This window comes from Thamnophis elegans, chromosome 16, assembly GCF_009769535.1.
Source record: "Thamnophis elegans isolate rThaEle1 chromosome 16, rThaEle1.pri, whole genome shotgun sequence".
Classification (NCBI taxonomy): domain Eukaryota; kingdom Metazoa; phylum Chordata; class Lepidosauria; order Squamata; family Colubridae; genus Thamnophis; species Thamnophis elegans.
The window spans coordinates 1603676-1631305 of record NC_045556.1 but is presented as its reverse complement, the minus strand read 5'-3'; the positions used below and the strand labels follow the sequence as shown (position 1 = coordinate 1631305).

At 45.8% G+C, this 27630-nt stretch overlaps 1 protein-coding gene across 2 annotated transcripts; it reads right to left on the bottom strand.

Moving 5' to 3' along the window:
* Positions 1–278: 278 nt before the first annotated feature.
* LOC116519094 (myotubularin-related protein 10-like) lies at positions 279–27630 on the bottom strand. 2 transcript variants are annotated; one of them, XM_032232774.1, is made up of 16 exons: positions 27414–27630; positions 24890–24950; positions 20079–20215; positions 16432–16504; positions 15728–15870; positions 12649–12739; positions 10764–10932; positions 9864–9951; positions 8086–8174; positions 7292–7422; positions 6023–6092; positions 5273–5343; positions 4695–4864; positions 3274–3444; positions 2728–2910; positions 279–1621 (listed from the first exon to the last, which is right to left on the bottom strand). In XM_032232774.1, exons 1-16 carry the CDS (start codon positions 27465–27467, stop codon positions 1022–1024), a joined length of 2301 nt encoding a protein of 766 aa, XP_032088665.1. In that variant the 5' UTR covers positions 27468–27630; the 3' UTR covers positions 279–1021. The 2 variants fall into 2 exon arrangements, with proteins under 2 accessions (XP_032088665.1, XP_032088666.1); XM_032232775.1 differs by having other exon boundaries at positions 279–1618.

Genomic DNA, 27630 nt, shown 5'->3' with positions numbered 1-27630 from the left:
CTAGAGGATCACAATCCTTAAAGCACCTCCAGCAATCACTACGAAGGAGACCGGGAACGGGCGGCAGAATGTTAGCTTATCAAACGAATGTAACTGAGTTCCGGGAAAAATACTAACGTCGATGCAAAAAAAGGCACTTTTAAGGCTAGTGTTTTTAAAAAGGTTGTTTTTGCATACGTGCTGATAGAACAGTCTCAAACCACGATGTCTGGAGCCGATGTGGACAGCCGTTTCTCTTTTTGCCCTTTAACCAGGTTAAGGCTGTAAGATTTTTTTTTCCAACTAGTTTTTTTTCTTTCCCGATTCTAATCAGCTGAGAGACACCAACCGTCCCACCAGCAACAACACATTGGCAGCGTACGCAATTCGGGAGGCAGATTTTTGTAAACTACAAGGCAACCTCAAACCCTAAATAAGTAAAATAGAGAGCTGGGCCAAACGTAACCATGATGAGCAAAAAGGGAGGCCTAAACTTAATTTTTAATTTACTTCAATGGAAGGGCAAAAGTGGCTAAATTTCTGGCTGAAATTCACAGCAATGTGAACTCTGAAATCCTCATGGGATTGCTCTACCACCGAAGGGGGTAAAATATTGCTCCAGTATTTTGCGCTGGTTAAATCACCCTGCAAATCTTTCTGTTTCTTTCTTTGCTATTTCTCTTCCTCTTGTCAAGCTGCAGGCTTCAGCCAGCAACTCCAAAAGAGGAAACCTCACAAACAGAAACTAAACACAATGCCCAGCTGTTTGATGTATGGGTGTTATCGGTGTGTGTGTGTGTGTGAATCAAGTTCCCTATCAACCAAGACAGCAGGAAGAACTAAGAAAAAGACCCATCAATGGATCAGCTGCAACGTTAAAACAAAACAATAATAATAATAATAATAATAATATTCTGTGCATTATGAAAACACGAGGATTTTGCCTTTAAATACTTTGTGCAAAAACATCAAATATAAAGTTCTGGCTAGCGGTGGTCGAATTAAGACCGATGTTTCTTCGGTCTCCGTTCGCTCCCAGGGGTTAGTCTTCGTTGGCAAGGGTCTCGGTGGACAACCAGATTTTGGCACCGCTCAAGAATTTGCTCAGAGGCGTGCCCAGGATGCTGCGCCGGCAAAGGTTGCCCACGGGGGAGAATGGAAAAGCGGAAGAGAGGAAGTCGGGCGTGGCGGGGCCGTCATTGAGCCCGCGGGCTCGGAAATACAGGCGACTCTGGTCCTGCTCGGATGCGTTGGCCAACAACGGGGGGTTGCCGTTGTGTTGCCTCAAGCTCCGGCTCAAGGATTCCACCTCGTCGGCCAACAGAGAGATCTTGTGGAAGGTTGTGATGGAACCCCCGTGCTTGATCTGGGCCTCGGGGACCCAACGGAAGTAGCAGAGTTTCCAGAGTTTGATCTGCGTCCCGGAGAGGCGGGGTAGGATCACGCCGTGAAGGTCCGCTGGCTTGGAGAACCAGTCTCGGAAATACTGTTCCATGCCGTTGGTAGTGTTGTCCATGTGATGAAGGAAGTCGGGTCTTAGTTTGAGGATCAGGGAGTTCCTTCTGGGGAAAAAGTCTTGTTCGTTGATGATGCCGTTCTTGAGGGAGGATGGGAAGCCTCTGAGGGTTGAGCTGTAGTTCTTCTGGGGAGAGAAAGGGGGAATAAGATGGGTTGTGTTTCCCATTGTTCACTGCACCAGATTATGATGAGATCCATGCTAAGTGAATCAAGAAATGCAATTAAGGAAATTGCAGGTATGGCCCATGGCTATCGAGTCCAGAATTCTGCACGTCCCCCCGCAGGACCCTAAAGTAAGACCTCTAGCAACATATTGAGATCCCATATGACCATGAAAGATCTGTCAGGAAAGGCCAAGTTCATCTGTTGTTAAGGAGAGGCAGACAATGGATAGCAGTGATTCTTAACCTTGGCAACTTTAACACATGTGGACTTCAACTCCCAGAATTCCCCAGCTAGCATGAGTTCAATTGCATAGAGAGAGAGAAAGAGATATACAAGCAGTGATAGGTGAAACACACCTAAAGTGTGCAACAGGCAGATAATATTATGAAGAGGCTCAAATAGACACCTCTGCCAGGCCTGCAATTATATTCCTTTTAGAATTTTGGCCTGCCATACTTTCTCTTATTTCATTATGCTGTTTCCTTAGTATAGTTGATGGGATGGGGGAATAGACAGGAGTAGGATTGTGGAATGTATTGTTGTCATTCTTTCCTAGAAGACCAAGGTCGTCTTTTGTCTCCGGACTTTTACACCTGACCGGAAGCAGCTGAGTGGAGACGCCAGCGTGGAAGAAGAAGATTGCACCATGTGATGGATTGTGGGTGTGGGGACAAGATCATGAACTTTTAACTGGGTGGGATTCTGATGTCATTTCCAGCATTGGGATTAACACAGATGTGCTGAGATGTCTGCTTTATTAAATTGGAACTTTAAGGATCGTTTTGCCTTGGACTCTGATTTAATTCTACATGATACTTCGAACGCTGACAACCTCCCTAATTCACAGAAGTATAAGAGTGGGGGGAAAGTCCAGCACAATCAGACTTGCAAAGTTGTTACGACAGCAGCCAATCTCAAATCAAAATAACCTTTGCCTGGAGCTGGTTTTCTGATCCTGACGAGTCCCACACAGACCACCCAGTAGGGGTCATAGGAAGGAAATGCTTTGAAAGAGACTCGCCTAAATGGGTGTCCTACAAGTCGGTCACTTTGCCCCATCCTTACCTTTGATCGTTTAAAGGATTTCACGGTCCCGTTGCACACACAGGGTGTGCTCTTCCCAATGTACAGGGGGTTGTGGAACAACAGGCGGTCCCGCGGTGTGAGCTGAAGGGACCAATCCCAAACGGAAGGGAATTTCAGGCCTTTCTCGTCACCCAGCTGGATATTTTTGCTGATGGCGAATTCCTGGAAGCAACCAAATGAAAACATGTCAAAAGATGCGCAACGGAGGCTCCCTTCCTGGAGTTGAGATTTAAGTCCACTCTAAGGGCTGATAAAGGTTAAAATCAAAGTCCAGCAACGTCACAATCCCACAGCACAAAAGGTTCTGTGCCTCACACACTACCCTTTCCTTGAAGGGTGTAAACCACACAATGGAAAAAGCTCCACTGAACTACAACATGCCATCCTCAGAAACAGCCGTCCCACCTGTAGCTACCACGACAGAAACTCTCCTGCCTCCAGGTAAGGCCAAGCGCTTGGCACATTTCAAATGTTGCCCCATGGCTTGGCCCTTCTTAACACCGGTTGGCCGTATGTTGCACCCACCGTGCTCTGCTTCACTCTCTGATGTGGAGAATTGAAGAGGAAAGTACCAAACAGTGAGATGTGTGTGCTGTCGAACAATATGGTCAAGTAGGCTTCGGAAAACTCGAAGGCCGACGGGTACTGCTCAAGCAGCTGCCAGACACAGTCAAGGAACACCAGGAACAACGGAGACTAGAGGGAGGAGGAGACAACTGGTTAAGATACATAAAACCCCTGCAGAAACTGATTGCAAAACAAATAAAAAGCTTCTTCAAGTTGAGTTCAACTCTTTGTGTTCAAATGTTTTATTTCATTTTTCATTTTCATTTCATACATTCACATATATACTGTGCATGATTGAGGCCATATAACATTGAGCAATAAACACAACCCTCCTTGTATTCCCCAAAATACAAAACCAATATAGCACTTCAACCCTCCATACACCCTTTCTTTCTCCCCCCTCCAACTTTCCTTTCTCCCCTCCAACATTCCCCTCTCCTACTTCCCCTCCCCCTCTAACGCTCCTTTCTCCCCCTCCCTTCCATCTCACCCTCCTTCCATTCCTCTCTCACTCCCTCTCTGCCCCTCCCTCTTCTTTCCCTCTGCTCCTCACTTCGGTGTATTTCTACTATTATTCAGCTTCTTATTTTATACTAAAATTTAAAAAAAAAAGGCAACAGTATACAAGTGCATTCATGTTGTTTTAAAAACTGGCACAAACTATATTTCCCCCCTCCCCACTCCCCCCTATGACCCCACCTCCCTTCCCCCCTTCCGACTACCCAGAGCCCGTACCCGGTATAGCTTTTTATCAAACACAGTCTAGAATGTATTAAAACCAAGTAAGTTAAGAAAAAAGAAAAGAAAAAAGAAGTGGTAAAGAAAAAACAGGGAAAAGAAAAAAGAATAAGAAAGAAAAAGTCAGTAAAATCTCTGCATTGAACTCAGCTTCTTACCATTACACAAACTTAAGCAGTTTACATTGTTCCTAATCTTAATTAATTAATTAAGTTGAGTTCAACTCTTGTTGACTTCATGGACTCAACCGTGAGTTGGCGGACTTTTTTAATGATGTCCTTTCATACTTCCTAGTGTCCCCAACAGCTGTGGGATTTCTCTCTGGTTTCCATCCAAGTATGAAGCAGGTTTGGCACTTCATATATTTGTTCAGTGGGAAGATCAAGGTAGATTCACTAAATTCCACCCTTAAATGTCTTGGTCCAAAGCATTTTTCCATTGATTGTACCTGGACTCACAAGAACTCAAGCTGCAAACAGGATTGTCAACGCACGCTGGGTTTGTCCCCTGTTCCCCCGTGTCCCTTGCCAACTCTCTCCCCTCTTGAACTCATCACATCATTACCTTTTCTGGGTGGAGAAATGCCTAGCTAACTACCCCTAGATATTTCTTCAAGTTGAGGGTTTTTTTCATCCTATTACCTCTTTGTCAGATTTCTTCAAGTGATTGCACCTGTCCAGAAACGGGTGTCCTGCCATGACCCACTCCTTCTGAATCAGGCTCTGAAATCCAGCGATGGTCCGAAAATGAGGATCCAACATCACTTGGATAAGAGATGCCACACAGCAGCTTAGGTCTCGCCCTTCTTCCTCTGTGGAAGAACAGATGCGTTGTTAACACAAAACTGCTTCCCGGGGTTGTGTAGCTTAACCAGAGTCCCTGCTCAACAGGCGACCCTCAAGAAATAGGAACATCCATTGCAGAGGAAGTTTCACGGACATTGACAGAAACCAGCTTCAAATGCCGAAGGTCAACAATTAATGCAATTAATCTGGTTTAACGTGTCTCTATACCAGATGAATGCTGGATGAGAGAAGAACAGAGTTCTCTTCATGGCATGGAGTGAAGATAAGTCTATGCAAAAGAACTGGAAGAATTAACTCAGATTACGGTGTCAACACTCCCTTAAGTAATTATTTTTGCTATAAATGTTTAATTAAGGCCACATAAAGGATGTTACATGAGCATCAACGTGAGTTTTCAAAATAGACTAGCTTACCTTGCAAAATTACTGAAACGTGTTTGCTGTCCAGCATGTAGACCAGTTCTGCAGAAAGCTTCAGGAAGATTCTAGATCAAGAGATCCCAAAATCTAGATTACTTTAGATGAACGTACAGCTCTAAATTATCACACATCATTTCCAGAAAGTTTAGCTTTAATGCCTGGCAATGCAGATTTCCCCAGAAAGAGATTCCGGTTTTCAGAATTAGGGTCTTCTACAATTGGTGACCATAAGAAAGGCTGAGCGCCAAAGAATGGAGGCCTCTGAACTCTGGTGCAGGAGAAGACTCCTGCGAGTCCTTTGGATTGCAAGGCCATCCAACCGGTCAGTCCTAGAGGAGATCAACCCTGACTGCTCTTTAGAAGAGGAAACTCAAATTCTTTGGCCCCCTAAGGAGAAGGAAGAAGGACTCCCTGGAGAAGAGCCTCATGCTGGGAACGATGGAGGGCAGAAAAAGAAGGGGACAACGGAGAATGAGGTGGCTGGATGGAGTCACCAAAGCAGCCGGCGTGAGCTTCAATGGACTCCAGAGGATGGTAGAGGACAGGAAGGCCTGGAGGAACGTGGTCCAGGGGGTCAGTGATGGGTTGGACATGACTTCGCAATTAACAACAACTGGTGTAGGTAAGATTCTTTCTGTGGATCGTTTGCAAGCCATATAACGTCTAACTCTTTAATTGACATTGTTTTTATGGGAAGTGGCCCTCCAGATTTCCTGGAGAGAAGATTCCAACCACTTTACCTACCTCACGTACTCTAGCCAACGCGAATTATCCAGCAAGGACAGCCACTTCTCCTCCGTTTCTTCAAAAGGCTCTGAGAGAGAAAAAGAGAAATTATTTTCAAATACCAGCATTAGAGTGAGAGGACTCTCTTTGAAAAACAGTCACAGCACAAGAGGTTCCATGTTGCTTAATCATGAATGAGTAGTAGTAGTGATGAACACGTTCCTTGAAGGCTTGCGTGCAAATCCCTCCAGAACTTTCAACTAAGTGTTGTGGCCCACCAGCGGCCAGAAGAGCTGGCAGCAGATTCGGACAGTGAGGAGGTTGGGGAGGGGCATGGGCCAGTCCTGGAGTCTGGGGAAGGCTCGGATGAGGGCTCTGTGTCAGAGGCAGAGAGGGGGCCAGAGCCATATGCCAGTTCTCAGCTGCCTTCAGAGTCAGACATCAGTGTGGCAGATGAACACCTGGAGCCTGTTCCCAGTGTGCACATGCACAGAGTTGCCAGACGAAGAGAACAGCTAAAGAACAGGGGTTGACTTGGGAGGAAGGCCACAGGTGGACGATGAATGGCCCCTCCCAGAGGGAATAAAAGAGGAGCGGAAGGGGAGTGGAGTTTGCAGGAGACAATTAGTTCACTTAATTGGTTCGTGACTTTCCGAGACTCCTTGCCAATTTTTGCAGATATCAACCTGTCAGCTCTCTAACCCAGATAAGGTCTGTGACTGTAAATCCTCCCTGGAAAGGCTTTGCTGGATGTGAATGAGCGGAATTCACAGCAAATTAATAAAAAGGTTTTTTGTCAGGACAAGGAGTTTGCTTCATGCTCTTGGGATACCTCTGTCAGAACATTAAACCTATGGGTGGCCTTACTAAAAATATGGTAAATATTAACCAGATTAATTTTTTGCCCCCCAAATAATGCTGTATATATTTAAAACTTTAGGCCGAGATGGGAGCCAAATCTGGACATTCGTCTCCCAGGTGACATGAAGGAAAGTTTTTGCAATATTGCAATCCTCCAGCGGTTATGTTCTCTGGGTCTTCAGAATTAAACCTAATCTGGGGTGTATATTTAGAAAACACGGAAGAAGCCGTTTCTTCTTCTTATCCCATGACTTAATAAGATTGGAGAATGGTTGCTACCAGATGCTGCTCCGTGTTATTTCAAAAATCCTTTTTGAACTCGTCTTTAAGAAGTTTTAACATGTTTTGCATGTTTTACATCTGCTCGTCTCAGATTTTCTGCCTCTTTGGCAACACAAGGACCAACCCAGGTTCGGAGGGCATTACCATTCACACACAACTGCTTCAGTTTGAGAAAGGCCGTCTGGATTTCTTGAATATTCGGCAGGCATTTCTCCAAGTCAGATTTGTAAACGTCGCTCCTCTGGGGGTGGCTTCTGGTGACGGCGTTGCAAATCCTACAAGGAAAAGGAATCGTAGCAAGGACATCTTTAGAAGTGCCTCGTGACAGCTTCACCCCACAGCTGGCCCCCAAAGCCCCTTCTCAGCCCGGAGTACAGCTGCAAACTCGCCCTCCCTCCCCAAGCTGCATCCTGTGGTTGGGCACACCCAACCGCAGGCTCAAAAAAAACCCTGCTAAGAAGCACCAGATGGGCACAGAAAGGGGTGGGTGGGTAAGAGAAGTGACCCCCATCACACCATACTTCAGAACCCAAAGTCAACTCTCTAGTCTTTCTGTGAAGACTTGACAATGTGAAACAGGGTTAAATGATTTATGAGTATATCCCTTAAACTCAATAAATCAGTTCTCCTCAATTTGATGCTCTAAAATCCATCCATCCATCCATCCATCCATCCATCCATCCATCCATCCATCCATCCATCCATCCATATATCTGCAATTTTCACCACTGGTTATCTGGAGGGAGATGGTGGCTTTAAGAGGAGCCCATCACACAGGATGATAGGGCTGGAAAGGACCTTGGAAGCCCAACTCCCGCCTTAAACCATCTTGGTCAATGGTTGATCTTGCTTTTATTTCGTCTCTCTGCTTTCATCATCTTGGGAAGAAAGTTAGATTGAAAACATGATAAGTGAAAGCCAGCCACCGCAATCCCTACCGTTGGTCTATTTTTCGTTGCTGCAGGCTGTCCTTGATGTGGGCCATCCTCACCAGAGCGTTCCCGTTGGAATGGTTCCAACACCACATCTAGGAAACCAAGGTAGAGGGGGTTAAGTCCCACGTATCCCAACGGCATCTTATGAATCCATCTTGGTTTTCAAGGGGTTGTAACAGATGGAAGATTCAGAAAGTGCCTTTGAGCTGCTGAAAGTGGGTTTTTCAGAGGCTTAATAATAGGGCAAAGAGTAGGGGACCTGGATTGATTTTTGGGAGGGCTCTTGACCCTCTTGGCTACTGTTTTATTTTGTCTGTCTGTCTGTCTGTCTGTCTATCTATCCCAACACACCTTCATTCTTTTGTTTTTGAATTTTTATTTTAAACACATAAACACATCAACAAAAACAAACACATGACTTAAAACAACATAGGAACAAGAAGTTCCATCATATAGCAATAGCAGTTAGACTTATATAGCATTGGCTGAGCCGAAATGGGTGGCCCCATGGGTGTGTTTGTAAAGTGTTGGTGTGTTGCATTGTGAAGTTGGGGGAAGAAAGATAGCAATAGCAATAGCAGTGAGACTTATATACCGCTTCATAGGGCTTTCAGCCCTCTCTAAGCGGTTTACAGAGTCAGCATATTGCCCCCAACAAGAATCCGGGTCCTCATTTCACCCACCTCGGAAGGATGGAAGGCTGAGTCAACCCTGAGCCGGTGAGATTTGAACCGCCGAACTGCAGTCAGCTGAAGTAGCCTGCAGTGCTGCATTTAATCACTGCGCCACCTCGGCTCTATTATACAGCAGTTCCGTATCGGTTCCTTTGCAGTTAGTGTTTTCCCTTCTATATGTTTCTATCTTGCATTCATAATCTCCTTATTCGTTATCCATTTTTATGTACAATTCTATTTTTATTTATACTTAGCTATTTATAACAAAATATTGTTTACCTATGTTGTGCTTTATATTCTGTCATTTATTCTCTTACATACAATTATAGGTATACATTCACATAGTTATTCTTTTTCTTTGCCATTCTTATACTTTTGTTATTCCATTTAAAAGGTTATAATATACAGTTTGAGTTGTTTTGTTTACCATCCCTAGTACCTGTTGTAACACCACCTTATTTTCCCTTTCTTTTCTCCCTCCCTTCCTTCCTTCCTCCCCTCCTTCCCCTTCCTTCTTCCCTTACCTCTCCCCTACTCCTATCCTTTCTCTTCCCCTTCCTGCCCTCTCTCATTCTCTTTCTCTCCCTTCCACCCTCCTCTCCTTCTCTTTCACACACCTTCATTCTGTTGTATGCCTTCCTAGTTGTCCTCAGAGTAGGAGAAGGGTTAATCTAGGGATGTGTTTCTCAACTTTGGTTGCTTGAGGATGGGTGGCTTTCAACTCCCAGAAATCTCCAGCCAGCATAGGAATTCCGGGAGTTGAAGTCCACCCATCTTCAAGCTGTCAAGAGTTATGGACACTGATCTATGGTGTCAAAACATCAAGAACCAGACTGTACCCTTTCCAACTAACAGATTTAAGAAGCTTATGCCTTTTAATAAAATTTGTTAGAAAATACCAAACTTTTGATTTTTTCTGGATCCCAAAGTGCACTGCAGGGAGTGGGGGGGAGGGGGGAGAAGCACAGCCCCCCCCCTTGGCTAAAAGAAGACAAACCCATCTGACCAGCCTCCATTCCCTTCAGTCTGATAATCCACCCCCCCTCCCTTCTGTCTCTTTTGACACTTGAGAAAGAAAAGGCCATCGCGCTTCATCTTCGCACTTACTGGCATCCGTCGTCCGGTGAAGGAGTAAGAATACAGCTTCAGATCTTGATCCGCCAGAGAGGAGGGGACCACAAAATATTCTGGAAGACTTCAGAAAGGAAACAGAAAAACAAAACAAAACACCACTCATCTTTGAAAGTGTGAAGTCGGTCACTTGAATTCCAACCCAATGTTCTGACCGAGGCAAAGTCCTTGTCCCGACAAAAACCCCTTTTATTAATTTCCTGTGAATTCTGCTCATTCACAGCCAGCAAAGGCTTTCAAGGGAGGATTTACAGCCACAGACCTCACCTGGCTTGGAGGACTGCCAGGCCGAGATCTGCAAAACTTGGCAAGGAGTCTCGGAGAGTCCCACACCAATTAAGGGAACTAATAGTCTCCTGCAAACTCCACTCCCCTTTCACTCCTCTTTTACTTCCTCTGGGAGGGGCCATTCACCGTCCACCTGTGGCCTTATTCCCAAGTCGACCCCTGTTCTTTAGCTGTTCTCTTCGTCTGGCCACTCTGTGCATGCACACACTGGAAACAGGCTCCAGTTGTTCGTCTGCCTCACTGATGTCTGACTCTGAAAGCAGCTGATAACTGGCATACAGTTCTGGCCCTCTCTCTGCCTCTGACACAGAGCCCTCATCAGAGCCTTCCCCAGACTCCAGGACTGGCCCAGGTTCCTCTCTAACCTCCTCATTCTCCAAATCTGCTACCAGCTCCTCCGGTCACTGGCGGGCTACAACACCCAAGTTTTTAAAAATAAGGAGCCTTACAAGACGTCTTAGCCCCCCAAACACACTTTCTCCTTCTGAATAGACATGGGTTGTTATCTCTGAAGGGAAGAGCTGATGGGAAGAAGAGGCGGTGTGCTACGTTTCCCACAGATCCTGCCACTTTCTTATCGAGATTTACCTGGTGGATATCATGTAGCCTTCGTTCACGGAACAGACGCGCCATTCGGAGGCTCCCGTCCTCTTGATCTCTCTATCCCAGTCGGAGAAGGTTTCAAAGAGGGGAGTTTGGTGATGAATACCATAACCACCGCCTCCTCCTCCGGGGTCTATTCCATTCACCTTTTTTGCTGTAAGAAACAAAGCCAGCAGTGTATTTTCATTTCAGAGGAGTGGAAACGCACCGAAGGACGGGGTTTTAGAAGAAAACCGAGAGAGATCAACATTCAATGTGGTGGTTTTTAACAAAGGAGAATAGAAATAGCAATAGCAGTTAGACTTATATACCGCTTCATAGGCCTTTCAGCCCTCTCTAAGCGGTTTACAGAGCCAGCATATCACCCCCACAGTCTGGGTCCTCATTTCACCCACCTCGGAAGGATGCAAGGCTGAGTCAACCTTGAGCCGGTGAGATTAGAACCGCTGAACTGCAGATAACAGTCAGCTGAAGTGGCCTGCAGTACTGCACCCTCTAACCACTGCGCCACCTCAGAGAAGATGAACTGAAATACCGTAAACCTCAGTGAGGGTTGTTTTTTTTAAACTGCAGTGATCATCGGGCTAACTTTCCCCAATTCTTTAACTGTTTCTCCCGGTCTGGGGCTGTGACTTTTTGGGGGTTTTTGTGGGTCCGTTTGCCCATCTGCAAGTTTCTGATAGGACCAAATGTCTTCCATAACTTCATGGCGGAATCGGTATGGCTCATGTTAAAAGTTGGGATGGCTCCGTTTCACTTGTTCCTAGAATAGCTGCGTCTAATACAGAATAAAACTAATGGGTTGACCTTCGAATCAGCTCATTCCTGAACTCCAGAGATTATTCTGAAGGTCTTCAGTGAAGAAGTTCTAGAAGTAATGAAACTTGTAGACATTTAGACACCCCAACGACATTTCTAGAAAATGGAAGTAACTGATAAGGTTGGCCACTAAGTGGAGATGGTTGTCACTCAACTCAACAGGAATAGCCAAGATCTGGGCAGAAAGTGGTTGAGTCTCCAGAAGACAACCTTTAAAAAATCCTTCTGGACCAGGAGAGAAGCCAATCACCAACCAAAGGGAGGACTTATTCAGATGCCCACTTAACCAAGACACATAAACAGAAAGAACTGATACATTTGTGGCTATCGAATATTCTCTGTGGAGTTGGATTCTCATTGATGACATGACCTAGTTGTCAGGGCTGTAGCCATCTTTTCTTGTGGGTCTTTGGCCTGCCACACTTCCTATTATTCTACTATGCATTTTCCGTTGTGGGGGATTGTACGGAGTTAGATGCTATGTAGCCATAACAACATTCTTTCTTGAAAGCCAAGGTCATCTTTTGTCTCTGCACCTGACCGGAACTGGATGGGTGGAACTGCCAGCATGGGAGTGGATGATTGGACCATGGGATAGACTTGTGGATGTGGGGATGCAAGATCTTGAACTTTCAACTGGGTGGGGGAAAACCGGGAAGCTTTCAGATTCAGGTTTTCCCAGATGTGCCAACATGGCTCTCTTAATAAATTGGAACTTTTGAGCCATACTTTGCCTTGGATGTGGATTTAATTTTGGATGCTATTTGGAACCTTGACACCAGTTGCATCCTGAAACATCTGCAAGAAAACCACCGAGCTCAGAGATCACCAAGAACTCTGCGAACTTCCAACCTTGAGCTACAGGGATTGCCTTCTATTAAATCTTCCTCTGCGTTACTTTTACCAAATCGGATGAATGCAGAAGGAAGACTATCCCTGGCACAAGGCCAGGCGGCTTCTTGGCACCAGCAAATAACTTCCGTCCAAGTTAATCTCCAGGATTCGATTTAAAAAGACCCCCGCACCTGGCGTCTCAAAGGGTCTCCCTTACCTGGATTGTGATATTTCTTGCCCACATATTCAAAGGCAAAAAGGAGCTGGAGGTCTGCCGGTTGTGAGTAGTGTGCTATTGCAAGACACACCTGAAGAAGAAAGGAGAAAGAATCTTTAGATGAGAGCAAGCTGGCCAGAACCCCTTAGGCATTATTTTCAGAAATTACGAAGAAGGGGCAGAAAAACAGCCACGAAAGTCAGCAGAAATGGCCTGCCTCTAGGAATGCTTGCAACTTTGATTTCCTTCCCCACACACCCAGTGGGGGGGAAAAAACGTCTAACTTGTTAGCTGTTGATGCTCACAAGGGCAACTGCACACAGTAACGCCTTTGTCGTGGGTTTTAATGGATGCCTCTTCTTATTAGTAGCCGAGGCTGCCAATGGCTTCCATTGTGTGTCGTGGAAAAGGAAAAAAGGTCAACATTTCTTTTCCCGTCTACCGAGAGAAAATATTTCAGGGATTAATCATGTTCTTGTTGTTTTTTTTTCTGAAGCGCTTAGGGTGCAAAAGAAAAGGGAAGCTTGGGGAAAAAAATATCTTGGGTTGAAAGTGACCGCCTCAACTTTCAGTTCCTACTTTCTGAGAATTCAGCAGCCCAGATGAAATAAGCTGAGAATCAGGGTTTGGGGGGGTGTTTAAAAAAAAACCATTCCTACAGGAGATCCAAAAGAAAAAATTGTGCTTTCTGTGTCCCGCACCGCTCAGCTGGACTGTCTTTGTAGACCAGGGGTGCCCAAACATGGCAACTTCCAAGACTTGTGGACTTCAATTCCCAGAATTCCCCAGCCAGCATAACTGACTCTCTTGTAATCCCTTCCTCTGCAATCTCTCCACTTAGATCAGAGGTCTTCAAACTTGGCCACTTTAAGACCGGTGGACTTCAACTCCCAGAATTCCCCAGCCAGCATAATTTACTCTCTTATAATCCCTTCCTCTGCAATCTCCCCACTTAGATCAGAAGTCCCCAAACTTGGCAAATTTGGTATTCAAACTTGGAATTCTGGGAGTGGAAGTCCACAAGTCTTAAAGTTGCCAAGGTTGGAGACCCTTGTTGTTGTAGACAACCTGCTCTGTTTTCATCTCTCCTCTGGAAGGCTATTCATGCAATCATCTGCCCCTTTCTGGAAGATCCGAACAAGGCTTAGATTTGATATTCAATTAAGCCTGGCTTATTTGATAAGTCAATAAATAACGCGGTCACGTCAAGTCATTAAGCCCAAATCAAAACGAACCACATCCTGCCTTTAACCATGTTTACTAGGCCTGGAGCCTGAGTAGCATCAATACCACCGCAGAGGACCCAAGAGAACTGGGGCGAGCAGAAACACAGGCGTGACATGGAAAGCTGAGAAGATGTCTCTGGCATGGACCTCGTCTTCTAGCTAAAAATATCTTGCAGCCGATCGTCAAAGCGGCTTCCAGGTTGCTCCTCAGGCAGATGGTTGTTAAGAAGGATCAGAGCCACATTGATCTTATTCTGACGGCTGAAAAAAATCAGCCGTGGGCTGGGAAAAAGAATCGAGCCAAAAGCTGGTAAGATGTCTTGGAGGATTAGAGGAGGGTCAAAGCCTCCTGTTTACATGTTCCCTCGGATGAAAAGAATTATGTGTTTCCTGCATTGATTAAATCATAAGGAAATATGGGAGCTGCCAGGACTTCTCTCTGTGCCAAGAAACTAACAAGCTAGTCCACCCATGAGGATATCAAACTAAATCTTGACATGGGAAGCAATCCAAAATATACCAGCTAAGGACATGTAACGCTTGGCTTTTGCCCAGATTTCTAAGCTAATCATCCACCATGTTAAAGGTAAAGGTTCCCCTCGCACATATGTGCCAGTCGTTCCCGACTCTAGGGGGCGGTGCTCATTCTGTAAGAGCCTGCGCTGTCCGAAGACGTCTCCGTGGTCATGTGGCCGGCATGACTAAACGCTGAAGGCGCACGGAGCCCTCTTACCTTCCCACCAAAGGTGGTCCCTATTTTTCTACTCGCATTTTTTACCTGCTTTCGAACTGCTAGGTTGGCAGAAGGTGGGACAAGTCACGGGAGCTCACTCCGTTACGCGGCGCTAGGGATTCGAAGCGCCGAACTGCCGACCTTTCTGATCGACAAGCTGAGCGTCTTAGCCACTGAGCCAGAAATAATTATTTCTCACTCCTTGACACGTGTAGTCTTCCATTCCGCTGTTGGTGTGCGCAGAAGTTCACAGGTACGTGATTTGTACAAAAGGGCCCGAAGTAACACAACCCAGATTATTTGCACTATACGTGTTGTGAGTCTGGCCAGGGTCAACATTTGGAAACACCGACGTGAGGAACACGCTGACAGTGCCTCTCTGTATTCTATGCTCACATTTTGTGAGGTGAGGGGGAAAAAAATCTATTTTAGACCATTAAATAAGATTAACTCAGTCCATGTCTGCTTCAGGATGTTAAGATATTTACAGTTTCCAGCAGCTGGAGAGAAAATAAAAAACCCATCCTTGCTTAAACACACAGCTGTACGAGAAATTTAAACCAAGGTGCCAACTAGAGGCACATACTATATTCAATGATCTTCTTGTTCTGGTTCTTTCCCCCTCCTATTTTTTTTTAAACCTAAGCTCAAAGATTCATCTGGGAGGTTTTATATACGTGCAGGAGGAGGTTGAATGATCTGCCAGGAAAATCCTTGACGCCAACCAGCCAGGAGAAGCTACTTGTGAATTTTTACAACTGCTTTTCTGAGGAACGGGGGATGAGAGGAGAGTCGAGCCTTATCCCAGATCTCAGTTCTTGATTGAGTATTTGTTTGTTAAATTTCTATTATTCGATGAGTGGAGGGAGCCCCCTTATGGAGTACTGTGGAGCCATTACCATAGCAACTCCACTGTGCTGTACAGTAGAAGCCATTTGAAGGCACAACAGGCTGTATCTTAAGCAAACACACACCCCAAGGGGTGTTAGGGGTGTCTTTTTTTAAAAAAACATATTTTTAAACATATTTTTCTCATTCCCGCCGTTGCAAAAGCATTTCCTTCGTTCAACATTTCCCCTCTGCCTGCTGTTTCGACTCTAGATATTCGAGATACAGGTACCTTTTTAGCACTTTCCGGTCCGGCTTCATCAAAACGAAAACGGACAATCCGAAAGTCCTTGCAGTAAATAATCAATTCCGTTGGGTTAAACTTCAGCTTCTGGTTGGGGCCCAGGACTTTCTGCTTCCTCTTGGTATCGTTCACTGCGGAGAAAAGGAGGGAAGAGGCGCGAGAGATCGTAACTTTCCTTTAAAACAAAAACATATCAAGCTCATGCTTGATAAAGGCTGTTAATATGGGTTTTTGTTTCTGCAATTTATCCATTTCTGCACTCAGTTCCTAACTAGTAGAGCGTTTTAGTAACTCACTAACCGATAACTTGGCGTTGCCTGGGTATTTATTTATAGGGGGAAAATATCCGGACCAAACGTAATTTCTAATGTTGGATTTTCTCCCTTACCAGAGGGAGCCCCCTTGTGGAGTACTGTGGAGCCGTTACCATAGCAACTCCACTGTGCTGTACAGTAGAAGCCATTTGAAGGCACAACAGGCTATATCTTAAGCAAACAGACACCCCGAGGGGTGTAAGTGGTGTCTTAGCCACACAGTATTTGTTTCTAGAGAGTAAGTCATCTGTGTACCAACTTTGGTTGAAATTGCTTGAGGTATTACAGAGTTATGCTGGAACATACATATACACACAGATATGCACATACATTTATATATATATATATAGAGAGAGGATAGATAGATTTGTCCTTTACCTGTGACAATTTGTTCTACGCATGTCAAGGCAACATCGTGTTCTCCGAGGAGAAGATTTCTGTATTGGAACTTCTGAAATAGAAGAAAGTAAATCAGGATAAACACATGCAGGTCGTTAATTTTAGTTGTGTCTTGCTGCACAAAGGACAAAATTAGCTAGGTTATGGATTTTCTTTGGGGGGAGGGAGAGAAAATGCTATTAGATGTCCAGACTCGCCTTATAGGGAAGGTGGGCATTATTTTAAAAAATAAATAAAAATAAAATATTATAGTTTATTGTTCTGTCCCCCCTTCACCGCTTGTTAACAGATGACAGGCAAACAAACTTAAAAGGAACTTTCTTTATCAGTTCTCGGCTCAGACTGGCTGCGAGCCCAAAAATAACATAAATACAAGTCTCCGACAAGAATGCAAAACAAAACTCTTACAAGCAATGCACTTCTCCAAGTGTATCCTTGAATCAGGGTTACAGAAAGCCAATCACTTCTCCAAGTGTCCTTCAAATAAACCACGACCGATGATCAATCAATGTTGCACGAATGAATGAACGTTGACTCCTGCAACCAGGGCGTGACACCATCCGTCCTTTTATCTCCAAAACCCCACTAACGAGCCCAGGCTGCATCGTTAATCTTGCATCCCGAAAAGACTCACAGAAGACTGCTGCTGAGTCACAACAGTTTATATACAGGTAGTCCTCGACTTACAACAGTTCATTTAGTGACCGAAGTTACAACGGCACTGAAAAAAGTGACTTATGACTGTTTTTCACACTGTTGACTGTTGCAACATCCCCATGCTTGGCAACTGATTCGAATTACGACAGTTGCACTGTGTCGGGGGGTCACGGGATCCCTTTTGCGACCTTCTGATGAGCAAAGTCAACAGGGAAGCTGGGTTCTGCAGTGATTCACTTAACAACGATGCCAATAAAGGTCAAAACAGTGGGGCAAAACTCATTTGACAACCGTCTCACTCAGCAACATATATTTTCAGCTCAATTGCGGTCGTAAGTTGAGGACTCCTGCAATTCCCAGTGTCACATATATTACGATTTAAACTCGAAGAAAAAAGTTATGGTTTTTGTTAAGATCGCCCATCCCTGATTCCTGGCTGTTTGGACTCGCAGCTGATGTGAGTGCAGCTGCCCAGATACTGTCGGATTCCAGATTTTCCATCTCAAAATCTCAACCTGTCACTGGGATTCTTTCCAAAGTCATTTGAAAGCACTTCCTGTGGTTCCATTCTTATTTATACTAGCAGGTCCTTATTTAATTTCAGCGTCTAGATCAGTGTTTCTCAACCTTGGCAACTTGAAGATGTCCGGACTTCAACTCCCAGAATTCCCCAGCCAGCGAATGCTGGCTGGGGAATTCTGGGAGTTGAAGTCCGGACATCTTCAAGTTGCCAAGGTTGAGAAACACTGGTCTAGATCCATATTGCAAAGTTTTATATAAGGATATTTCTAAAAAAAAAACAACCTATGTGCAGAATCCTAGGGCTACCCGGGATCTTGGGGGGGTGGTCTTGTAAGCCCAACCCCCCTCCCTGCCCCAGGGGCTTATATATTTTAAAGATCCCCTTTTCTTTTCTTTAAAAAGTGCTTGCTTCCTTTTCTTTCATCCTCTCCCCCACAAAAAAAACAAACCCTAAATAACTATCTGCCTTTGCTAAACTTCCAAAGAACAAATTCAGGGAAGCGAGTTAACTAGACCAGGCAGCAAGAAGCTTGCAAAATCTGGAGACTTTCGATCGGGTGATTTCCCTGCGCTGTATTGCAAAATTGAGAATTGCACAGCAGGACTTAAAAAGCCGAGTTCAAAGAGGGTTTCCTCTACTCGTCTACGAGAGGAAATCTCCTGGCCACGTGTGGGGATCCCACACATGGGGCTATTACAAAAGAGAAAGGGGGAAACCCAGTTTAACTGCCAAGTTAAACCCATGTCAATTAAACTGGAGAGAGTGGAAAGGAAAGGTAGAGGCAAGGAGGAAGAGAGAAGACAGGAGAGAGAGGGAAGTAAAAAGGGAGAGGAGAAGGAGAAAGGAGGAGTGGGAAGAGGAGAAGGAGAGAGGTAGGGGGAGTAGAGAAGAGAGGGATGGCAGAGGGAAGAAAGGAGGTACGGAGGAGGAGAGAGGGAGAGGAGAGAGGGAAATAGAAGGGAGAGGAAAAGAAGGAGAGAAAGGAGGAGTGGGAAGAGAAGGAGAGAGGTATGGGGAGTAGAGAAGAGAGGGATGGCAGAGGGAAGAAAGGAGGTACGGAGGAGGAGAGAGGGAGAGGAGAGAGGGAAGTAGAAGGGAGAGGAGGAGAAGGAGAGAAAGGAGGAGTGGGAAGAGGAGAAGGAGAGAGGTATGGGGAGTAGAGAGGGATGGCAGAGGGAAGAAAGGAGGTACGGAGGAGGAGAGAGGGAGAGGAGAGAGCGAAGTAGAAGGGAGAGGAGAAGAAGGAGAGAAAGGAGGAGTGGGAAGAGGAGAAGGAGAGAAGTAGGGGGAGTAGAGAAGAGAGAGATGGCAGAGGGAGGAAAGGAGGTACGGAGGAGGAGAGAGGGAGAGGAGAGAGGGAAGTAGAAGGGAGAGGAGGAGAAGGAGAGAAAGGAGGAGTGGGAAGAGGAGAAGGAGAGAGGTAGGGGGAGTAGAGAAGAGAGAGATGGCAGAGGGAAGAAAGGAGGTACGGAGGAGGAGAGAGGGAGAGGAGAGAGGGAAGTAGAAGGGAGAGGAGAAGAAGGAGAGAAAGGAGGAGTGGGAAGAGGAGAAGGAGAGAGGTAGGGGGAGTAGAGAAGAGAGAGATGGCAGAGGGAGGAAAGGAGGTACGGAGGAGGAGAGAGGGAGAGGAGAGAGCGAAGTAGAAGGGAGAGGAGAAGAAGGAGAGAAAGGAGGAGTGGGAAGAGGAGAAGGAGAGAGGTATGGGGAGTAGAGAAGAGAGGGATGGCAGAGGGAAGAAAGGAGGTACGGAGGAGGAGAGAGGGAGAGGAGAGAGCGAAGTAGAAGGGAGAGGAGAAGAAGGAGAGAAAGGAGGAGTGGGAAGAGGAGAAGGAGAGAGGTAGGGGGAGTAGAGAAGAGAGAGATGGCAGAGGGAGGAAAGGAGGAACGGAGGAGGAGAGAGGGAGAGGAGATAGGACAGCGGTAAAACAGGGTATAATATGGGTGTATTGAAAGCAGAAGAGCAAAGGATAGCTGTTCTGGATTAAGGAATGATATAATAATGGACAATTCAAAATAATTTCTGTTTAGATGTAATGGTAGACTTGTGCTTATATGTATGAAATTAAAATAAGATAAACTTTCCCCCCAAAAAACAACAAAGATGCTTTTTCAAAAGGCAACTGGACTTTCGTGTTCTTTCCCACCCACCCCCCTTGAAAATGTTTCACTTCGCTTCCAAGGAGCTTCTGCAGTTCTGACTGAACTGACCCCTTGACTGGAAGTCCTGGGACGGGTGTGTGTGTGTGTTTGTGTCTCAGAGGAGAAGCGAAACATTTTCAAGGGAAAAAAAGCAAGACAGTTTCTGTTGACTTTTGACACCCCCCCCCAAAAAAAGAAAGAGAGAGCATCTTTAGGACAACCTGGAGGATTGAGACATTTTGCCAAGTTAAACCACAGTTTCTTGGGTGACCCCCACCCCCACCTCTGATCGCGGCATCCGACCGACCTGAAGAGGGAGAGTGTCGTCTGTAATGAAGGATATCTTGAAGTTGCTGCAGACCAGTTTCCCCCAGAGGTCGTATTGGCTGGTGTCCGTTGCGATGCATTTCCTCACAAAGTTCACTTCGTTGACCACAATTTCGCCTGGAGAGAGAGAAAAGAAAGTTAGCCGGATCCCTGGATGAAATCAGCGGTTCTTTTTTTTTTTTTTAAGTTTTTTTAAATTTTTTATTACATATTTATAAACAAAAGCATTGTCCGGGTTTCCCCCTTTTACATCTCCTGTTATGCATAGTTCATTTTACATCATATTTTCATTTCGCCTTTCAGTCATCTTATTTTTATGTGAATGTATATCTATAACTGTAAGAGAATAAATGACAGTAAAAATATATAGCATAATAGAGGTAAATAATATCTGGTCATAAGTAGCTAAGTTTAAATAAATAAAGAAATGTACATACAAATGGATAACGAATAAGGAGATTATGAACGCAAGATAGAAATGTATAGTAGGGAAAACACTAACTGCAAAGAAACCGATTCGGAACTGCGGTATGATATACGATGGAACTTACTGTTCCTATGTTGTTTGTAAGTTATGTGTTTGTTTTTGTTGATGTGCTTATGTGTTTAAAATAAAAATTTATAAATATATATATATTTAAAAAAAGAATTAATTGAGCTTTACTCCTCGTTCATAAAATGCCAATCCAAAAGAATAGTTTATTTTTAATATTTTTCTATTCCCCGACCTCAAACTTATAAGGACCGAAAGTGAGAAAAAATGCTCTTTCAGGAACAATTCGATTCAATCTGAAAAGTCTCTATTTGCAGGTAATTGAACATTGTCTAAATTTAGCCACAGTCCGGCACCATTCTCCTTCCGTTTTGCAAGCACAAGCTGTTCCAAGCACTGAATGATAATCATGTGCAAATGACTCAAACATGTCAGAGGCAAAAAAAAGAGGCTGCATTTGTTTTCCAAAAACCCAACAACACCCAGCAACACAAATTATATCGGCAGAATCCAGACCAGACTTAAGAGCCACACAAAGTCCTCGGCGAGAGGCATGTAAATCAAAGACACAAATAATCCAGAACAAAGATTTGCTGGGAAACTGGAGCTCTGGCTCAGATGCAAATTATTAAGAAGCGGAGGCAGCATCTGAATTTCATAACACATCAATGTGTTTATTTATTCATCCGGATTTATTAGATGCTGCGTTCCTGAAAGGAAAGGGAACGATTTAGCTGGGCAGAGAGACAGAGAGAGAGAGGGACGGGTTTTGGCAACGAGAGAGGCTTCCAGTCTTGGTTACAATGATCGAACTCAGATTTGTCCTCATTTAACACCCGACTTGAGCATCGTCCTTCTCTAACATCAACCAGGAAATTCCAGAAAGGTCTAACACAGGAAATATCAACATGTTAGCATCTGACATAAAAAGGCTGGAATGCGGAGCTGAGGAGAGATGAAAAGAGGGAGGGGGGAATATGGTAAACCTTAAATTTGAAGTGGGGCTCACGGTCAGTAAACGGAGTCAGCCCTGGGGGTGAAATAAGTCGCGGTTCCCTTCTGTAAGTTGGTGGAGATCTGAACCCCAAATGCTTCTGAACTTCATTTACACCATTCACTCTGCAGAAAAGACTTCCATGCCGAAAATGGCCTATAAATAGGAGCGTATTTGCATTTTCTGGGTGGAATGAAGGCGTCTGCCCCAAGCTTTTGTGTTTTCGGGATGTGCTACCATTTTCCTTGAGGTTGAAATGCACTTGTTGATTTGACCCTCCTGTTTTAACAAAAGAACTGGTGGGAAAGGAAATTCCAGCCAAAGAATCTGGCTTCTGCAAAGCCACCCTTGGGCTGCAGGATTATAAACTTTATATCTGCTTAGCGTTCGACAAGAGAAGCAAGGGAGAAAGAAAGGCCTTCCTTTACTTGACAGTGGAGAACGACTGTTACCTACCGATGTTAAAGCTTTGTTAAAGGAACGTTAAAGCCTTCCCTTTGCTCATTCTTTAGGGCAGTGGTTCCCAAACTTGGCAACTTTAAGACTTGTGGACTTCAACTCCCAGAATTCTCCAGCCAGCAGAGTTGGGAGTTGAAGTCCACAAGTCTTAAAAGTTGCCAAGTTTGGGAACCACTGCTTTAGGGAAGTAGAAGGGTAGGATCAATCACAGCTCACAGATCCCTTCTGCATTTTAAGTTGATGTTGTGCAATTCTACTGTCAATGTTTTGATGGGTACGTTGCCAACAAAAATATCTGATGTCTAAAGGCACAGCGAAAGTCCATTTAGTAAGCAATGAAGAGGAAAGTCCTCTATGGACCTCACATTCTAGGTCAGAGGTGTGTGTGTGTTTGTGTGTGTCTTCAAACTTGGCAACTAAGCTAGTTGAGGAATTCTGGGAGTTAGAAGTCCCAGGGTGGAAGTTTGAACTTCCAGATTTGCAAGACTGATGCCAGCTCTGCCAGGTAAAACCAGGCGAGGGAACACGGATTAGACTGATTAATTCTGTTTGATTGGAAGGCTACTGTAAGCAAATCTTGGCATCTTGCGGATTTTAGCTGGCGATCCTGGACACACAGCAGTCCGCTAGGATTATATAATATTTGGGTGGGAAACGTGCTTAAAACCCTAACTTTACAATCTCCTGCCAATGGAGCTTTGCTGTGGTGACCTCATGGAGATGCCCACCAAATGCAGAGAAGAGTAACGAAGAGGATTAGGGGAATGGAGGCTAAAACATATGAAGAACAGTTGCAGGAACTGGGGATGTCTAGTTTAACAAAAAGAAGGACTAGGGACAATGATATCCCTAGAATAAAAGAAGGACATGATATCAATGTTCCAATATCTCAGGGGTTGCCACAAAGAAGAGGGAGTCAAACTATTCTCCAAGGCACCTGAGGGCAGAACAATCAGCAATGGGTAGAAACTAATCAAGGAGAGAAGCAACTTAGAACTAAGGAGGAATTTCCTGACAGTTAGAACAATTAACCAGTGGAACAACTTGCCTCCAGAAGTTGTGAATGCTCCAACACTGGAAGTTCTTAAGAAGATGTTGGACAACCATTTGTCCGAAATGGTGTAGGGTTTCCTGCCTAGGCAGGGGGTTGGACTAGAAGACCTCCAAGGTCCCTTCCAACTCTGCTATTCTATTCTATTCTAAATATTCTTGGCCACCTTATGGAGTTTACCTGCAGAAACCTTGAAAAAGCTGGGGATTAATTCAATAACTGCAGATCTAACAGGCTTCACGAAAAGCATTGCAAAAGTGGGGAGGACATGGTTGCAAGAAGGGAGGAGAGAAACGGCCCACTTGTGACCTTCAAGGCTGCCAGAATGAGATAAGGAATCAGAGTTAACTCAAAAAGGGTATTTTTTTTCCTTTTACGTTGCCCAATCATTTAGCACGAGAAAGTCCTCTTCTCCCCTTCAGGCAACTGAATTTAGGAATATCTCTCTCCAGCTCACAACTGCCTCCCCCTCTCCCCTTGTTACGCAACCACATTCCCCATAAAGGCCACGTTTCTCTGAAAAATTACATCATCCTTTTAAAATTTATGGCCGGCTTAGGATTTTCAAGATAAGGTGCCTGTCTGGACAAGATTCCTTTGAGATCTTAGCATCTGCTCACTCTCTTCCCATGGCCAGTACTAGGAAAACCCACGGACATAGGTAGAGAAACCAAAGGCATCAATGCAAGAGAGGGACAAGCATGGGAAGCTCCTCTCTGCTGGTGGCATGATTATTTAGTTAAAAGTTTGCTCGAGTAACTCAAAAGTCACTCCCCAAATTCAAATCTACCCAAGCGTCACTCTGTGCAACTGATAGGCTAAGCCAGTGTTTCTCAACCTTGGCAACTTTTAAGATGGGTAGACTTCAACTCCCAGAATTCTGGGAGGTGAAACCCACCCAAGTTGCTGGCTGGGAAATTCTGGGAGTTGAATTCCCCAGCCATCTTCAAATGACTAGCTGCGGAATTCTGGGAGTTGAAGTCCACCAACTTTAAGCTGCTGAGGTTGAGAAACACCGCCTTAGCCTACAGAATTCTTATTCCAACCGACCATTCGGAGCAAGAAAGCGTTAAGAAAAACATCTTCAACACTCAATGCTCTCTTCTCGACTTGCATTCAACTCTTTGCAAGTTTAATGCAAAATATCTGCGCGTCCAGAAACAGCCAATGAATATTGGCAGACATTTGTTAGATTGTCTTTATTGTCTCCCCGATTCGTAGCAGGAAGCAGCTTCTCCGTCTGCAATGAGCTTTGGGGGATTTTATAGCAGATAACCGAGCAGCTGGAGAGGAGAAAATCCCTCTCCTTTGCACCGTCAGGCTAAAGCAGGCACAATCCTCCTCCATCCCCGTGGGTTATTTGCAGAAGTAAAGGTCACAAGCCTGCCGGGCGCTTTAATTTTGCGCCCAGTGCCAACTGGCAAAGAAAGGAATACAGCTCTCCTTTCTTCCTTCGTGGAAGTGGGAAGAAGCCGTCTGCTTGAAAGCAGATGATCAGGTTTGGCGAATAAATCCCAAATATGCATCGTTTAAAAAGGACCGCTTCTGAAAGCCAGAGGGCCTTCGAAGGGAGAAAATCAACTGGACAGGTGACCTGTTGCAATAGGTAGAACAAAGAGCCACAGAGGTACAACGTTCGTGCTTGGCCAGTCAAAGGAAGAGAGGAACATTGTGGTTTGTGAAAAGGAGCAACAAACACCGAAAAAGGAAATCAGGCCCTTAAGGAACAACTGGAGTCTTGCAATCTCTTAAAAGGCTCAGTCTGGAATGTTTACACCTGTCTGGAATGTTTACCTGGTAGGAGGGCAGGCTCCAGTTTCTTAAGTCGGGGCTCCGGAATGATCTTGTCTTCAGCCTGAAAAACAGGAGGAGAAGGGCAAAAATATGCCACAATAAATAAAATAAACTGAATTCAGGTCAATTCAATTCAATTCAATTTATTACATTTATATGCTGCCCTTTTCCCCCGGAGGGGACTCAGGGCGGCTCACAACTCAACCAGGGAAGGGGAATACAGACAAAAATTTTTAAAAAAAACAAAGCATAACACTACATAATTTAAAACATACGACAGCCATACCATTCGAGACGGGGGCAACAGCTCTTTAGCCCCAGGCCTGCCGGAATAGCCAGGTTTTAAGGGCTTTGCGGAAGGCCTGGAGGGTGGTGAGGGTGCGAATCTCCACGGGGAGTTCGTTCCAGAGGGTCGGAGCAGCCACAGAGAAGGCCCTCCTCCGGGTAGTTGCCAGTCGGCATTGGCCGGCGGATGGAATTCGGAGGAGGCCTAATCTGTGGGATCTAATCGGTCTAGTGGAGGTAATTGGCAAGGTCATCCTTGACTCATATAGCGACTGTTTGGAATTACAACAGCATTGGGGGGGGAAAAGTCCTCGCACATACAACTTTTCCTGCATTCCCAGACAACGTGATTTAAAATTTGGGCGGTTGGCAACTGGAATTTAGGATGCTTGCAGCATCCTGGAGGTCACATAAGCACCAACAGCAACCTTCCCAGCCATCTTCCCACCACAGAAGTTGGGAGAGAAGCCAGATTCACTTAACGACGAGGTGATTTACTGAGCAGTTGCAGTGATTTGCTTAACAACCATGGCCAAAAAAAAGGTCCTTAACATTGGGCATGACTTAGGTTAACCATTTCCTGGCTTAACAACAGAAAAACTAGTTCCAATTGCGGTTGTGCGTTGAGGTCTACCTGCGCTGGGCTGGCTGGGGATTCTGGGTGTTGAAAGTCTTAAAGTGAAGCAACTGTAGGGACAGAGCAACCACAGAATTCAGAAAGGACCACCCTAACACTGGAGCATTAAGTGATTCGTAAAAGTGACCCAGCCGGTTTGAGCCACCCTGGTGTCCGCTTTCCTTTGTCTCTCCGAATTTTCTTTGTGTCCCTTCTTTTAAAACCAGCCAACTCCATCCAAAACGTTTTGGAATTCAGAGGCTTCCCCCAACAATAAAGCTTTGCTGCTTTATTTACCCTCAAGGCTCTTTTCATTCTGAAGTACCCTTTCCAAAAATAACTCCTTGGCTTGTTACAATAATTAGTTATATGCACACTTTGAGCCTGACAATGAAAACAGGGCATTTCCGTAAACGAAAACCCTAATCCAGGAGCATCTTATTTTTCCAAAGAGAGTCTCGGTTGGATTTTGAACCTCTGGGTTGACTTTCTCGTGAATTTAAAGAACTGGAGAATTTAAATGAGGAGGAGCTGCACATCCACAAGGCTAAATACGAATTTTACTTTCCAGGGCGTTTATTTCATTAGGCGACTATGACCAAAAAAAAACCCCTCCACCTCTTTCTTTAATGTTGCAAAGGCACAAAATCCCTGCAAGGCAAACTCTGTGGCTCAAGGTGTGTTTATCCCTCAGATCTTATCAATCCAATGGACTAACTTCTCGCCCCCACTTTTAACTTTTCAGAATTGCCACCTGATGCTTGGCTGGCCTTTTCTCCTGGCTAAGCGGCTCTTAAGAAAACCAGCTTTGCTAACAGGAATAAACCGGCCCTGCTAAAAGAAACCCATGCACACTTTTGCAGTGTGTGTGTGTTTGTGTGTGTGTGTGTAAACACAAGATGTTAAACTGGAGATCTCCCTGGGTTGGCAGTGGTCCAGCACAAGTATCTCTATGGCCAAGCCTGGAATAGAGGGGTGGCTTCCAAAGAGACCCCCCCACCCACCCACTCACCATCCAGGACAAGGTTAAGTGAGAGGGGCACCCTGGGCTTAACACCCACCCCGGGTGGGGAGTCTTCCCCGTCCTTGCAATCGCGGGGCTGCCTGCAATTAATGCGGGGGGGGGGACCCCTGCCCAGAGAGGGGGGGAAGGAAAAGGGGGTCTTCTTGTGGGGGGGGGAGGGGGTCTTCCTTTCTAGGGACCCAGGGATCACCGAGGGAGGAGAAGGGGGGCGTCTGGGCGAGCAGGTGAGTCACCGCCACCTTTTGCAATTGCAGAGGAGGTTGGGGGGGGGGGCTTTTAAAGACCCCCACCCACACCCAGGGGTGGGCATGGAGGGGCTCGGCTGCAAAGGGAACCTTCCCCCGGGTGGGCTGCGAGGGTCTGCTCGGGTGGGGGGGGGGAGGAAAGAGTCCCTTCCAGCCCCCCTCCTGTCCCCGCACAGGTGAGTCTCCCGGACCCGGAGGAGGACGAAGGGAGGCGGGAGGGAGAGCCGACCCCCCCTGGGGGCAGCCCCGGGCCTGGAGGGAAAGAGGGGGGGGGACGGTGGGGGGGTGAAGAAGGCGGCCCCGGGCCGTGGGGCGCGAGACGGGACCCTCCCCTCCCCCCCCCGCGGCGCTTACCTGCGGCAACAGGTACGATTTGAAGGTGGCTTTGGGGGCTCGGAGGGAAAACATGACGGCGGCGGCGGAGGCGGCGGGTCCCCAAGCAGGCAGGCCGGCCCTGGTCGCTCTCCCCGGCAGCGCCGGGCGGGGTTCGACGCCCCACCTCGCTGGGCAGGGCCGCGAGCGCGCCCCACCCCTTCCCCGCTCCGCCTCCTCCGGCCGAGGCGGCGGAGCA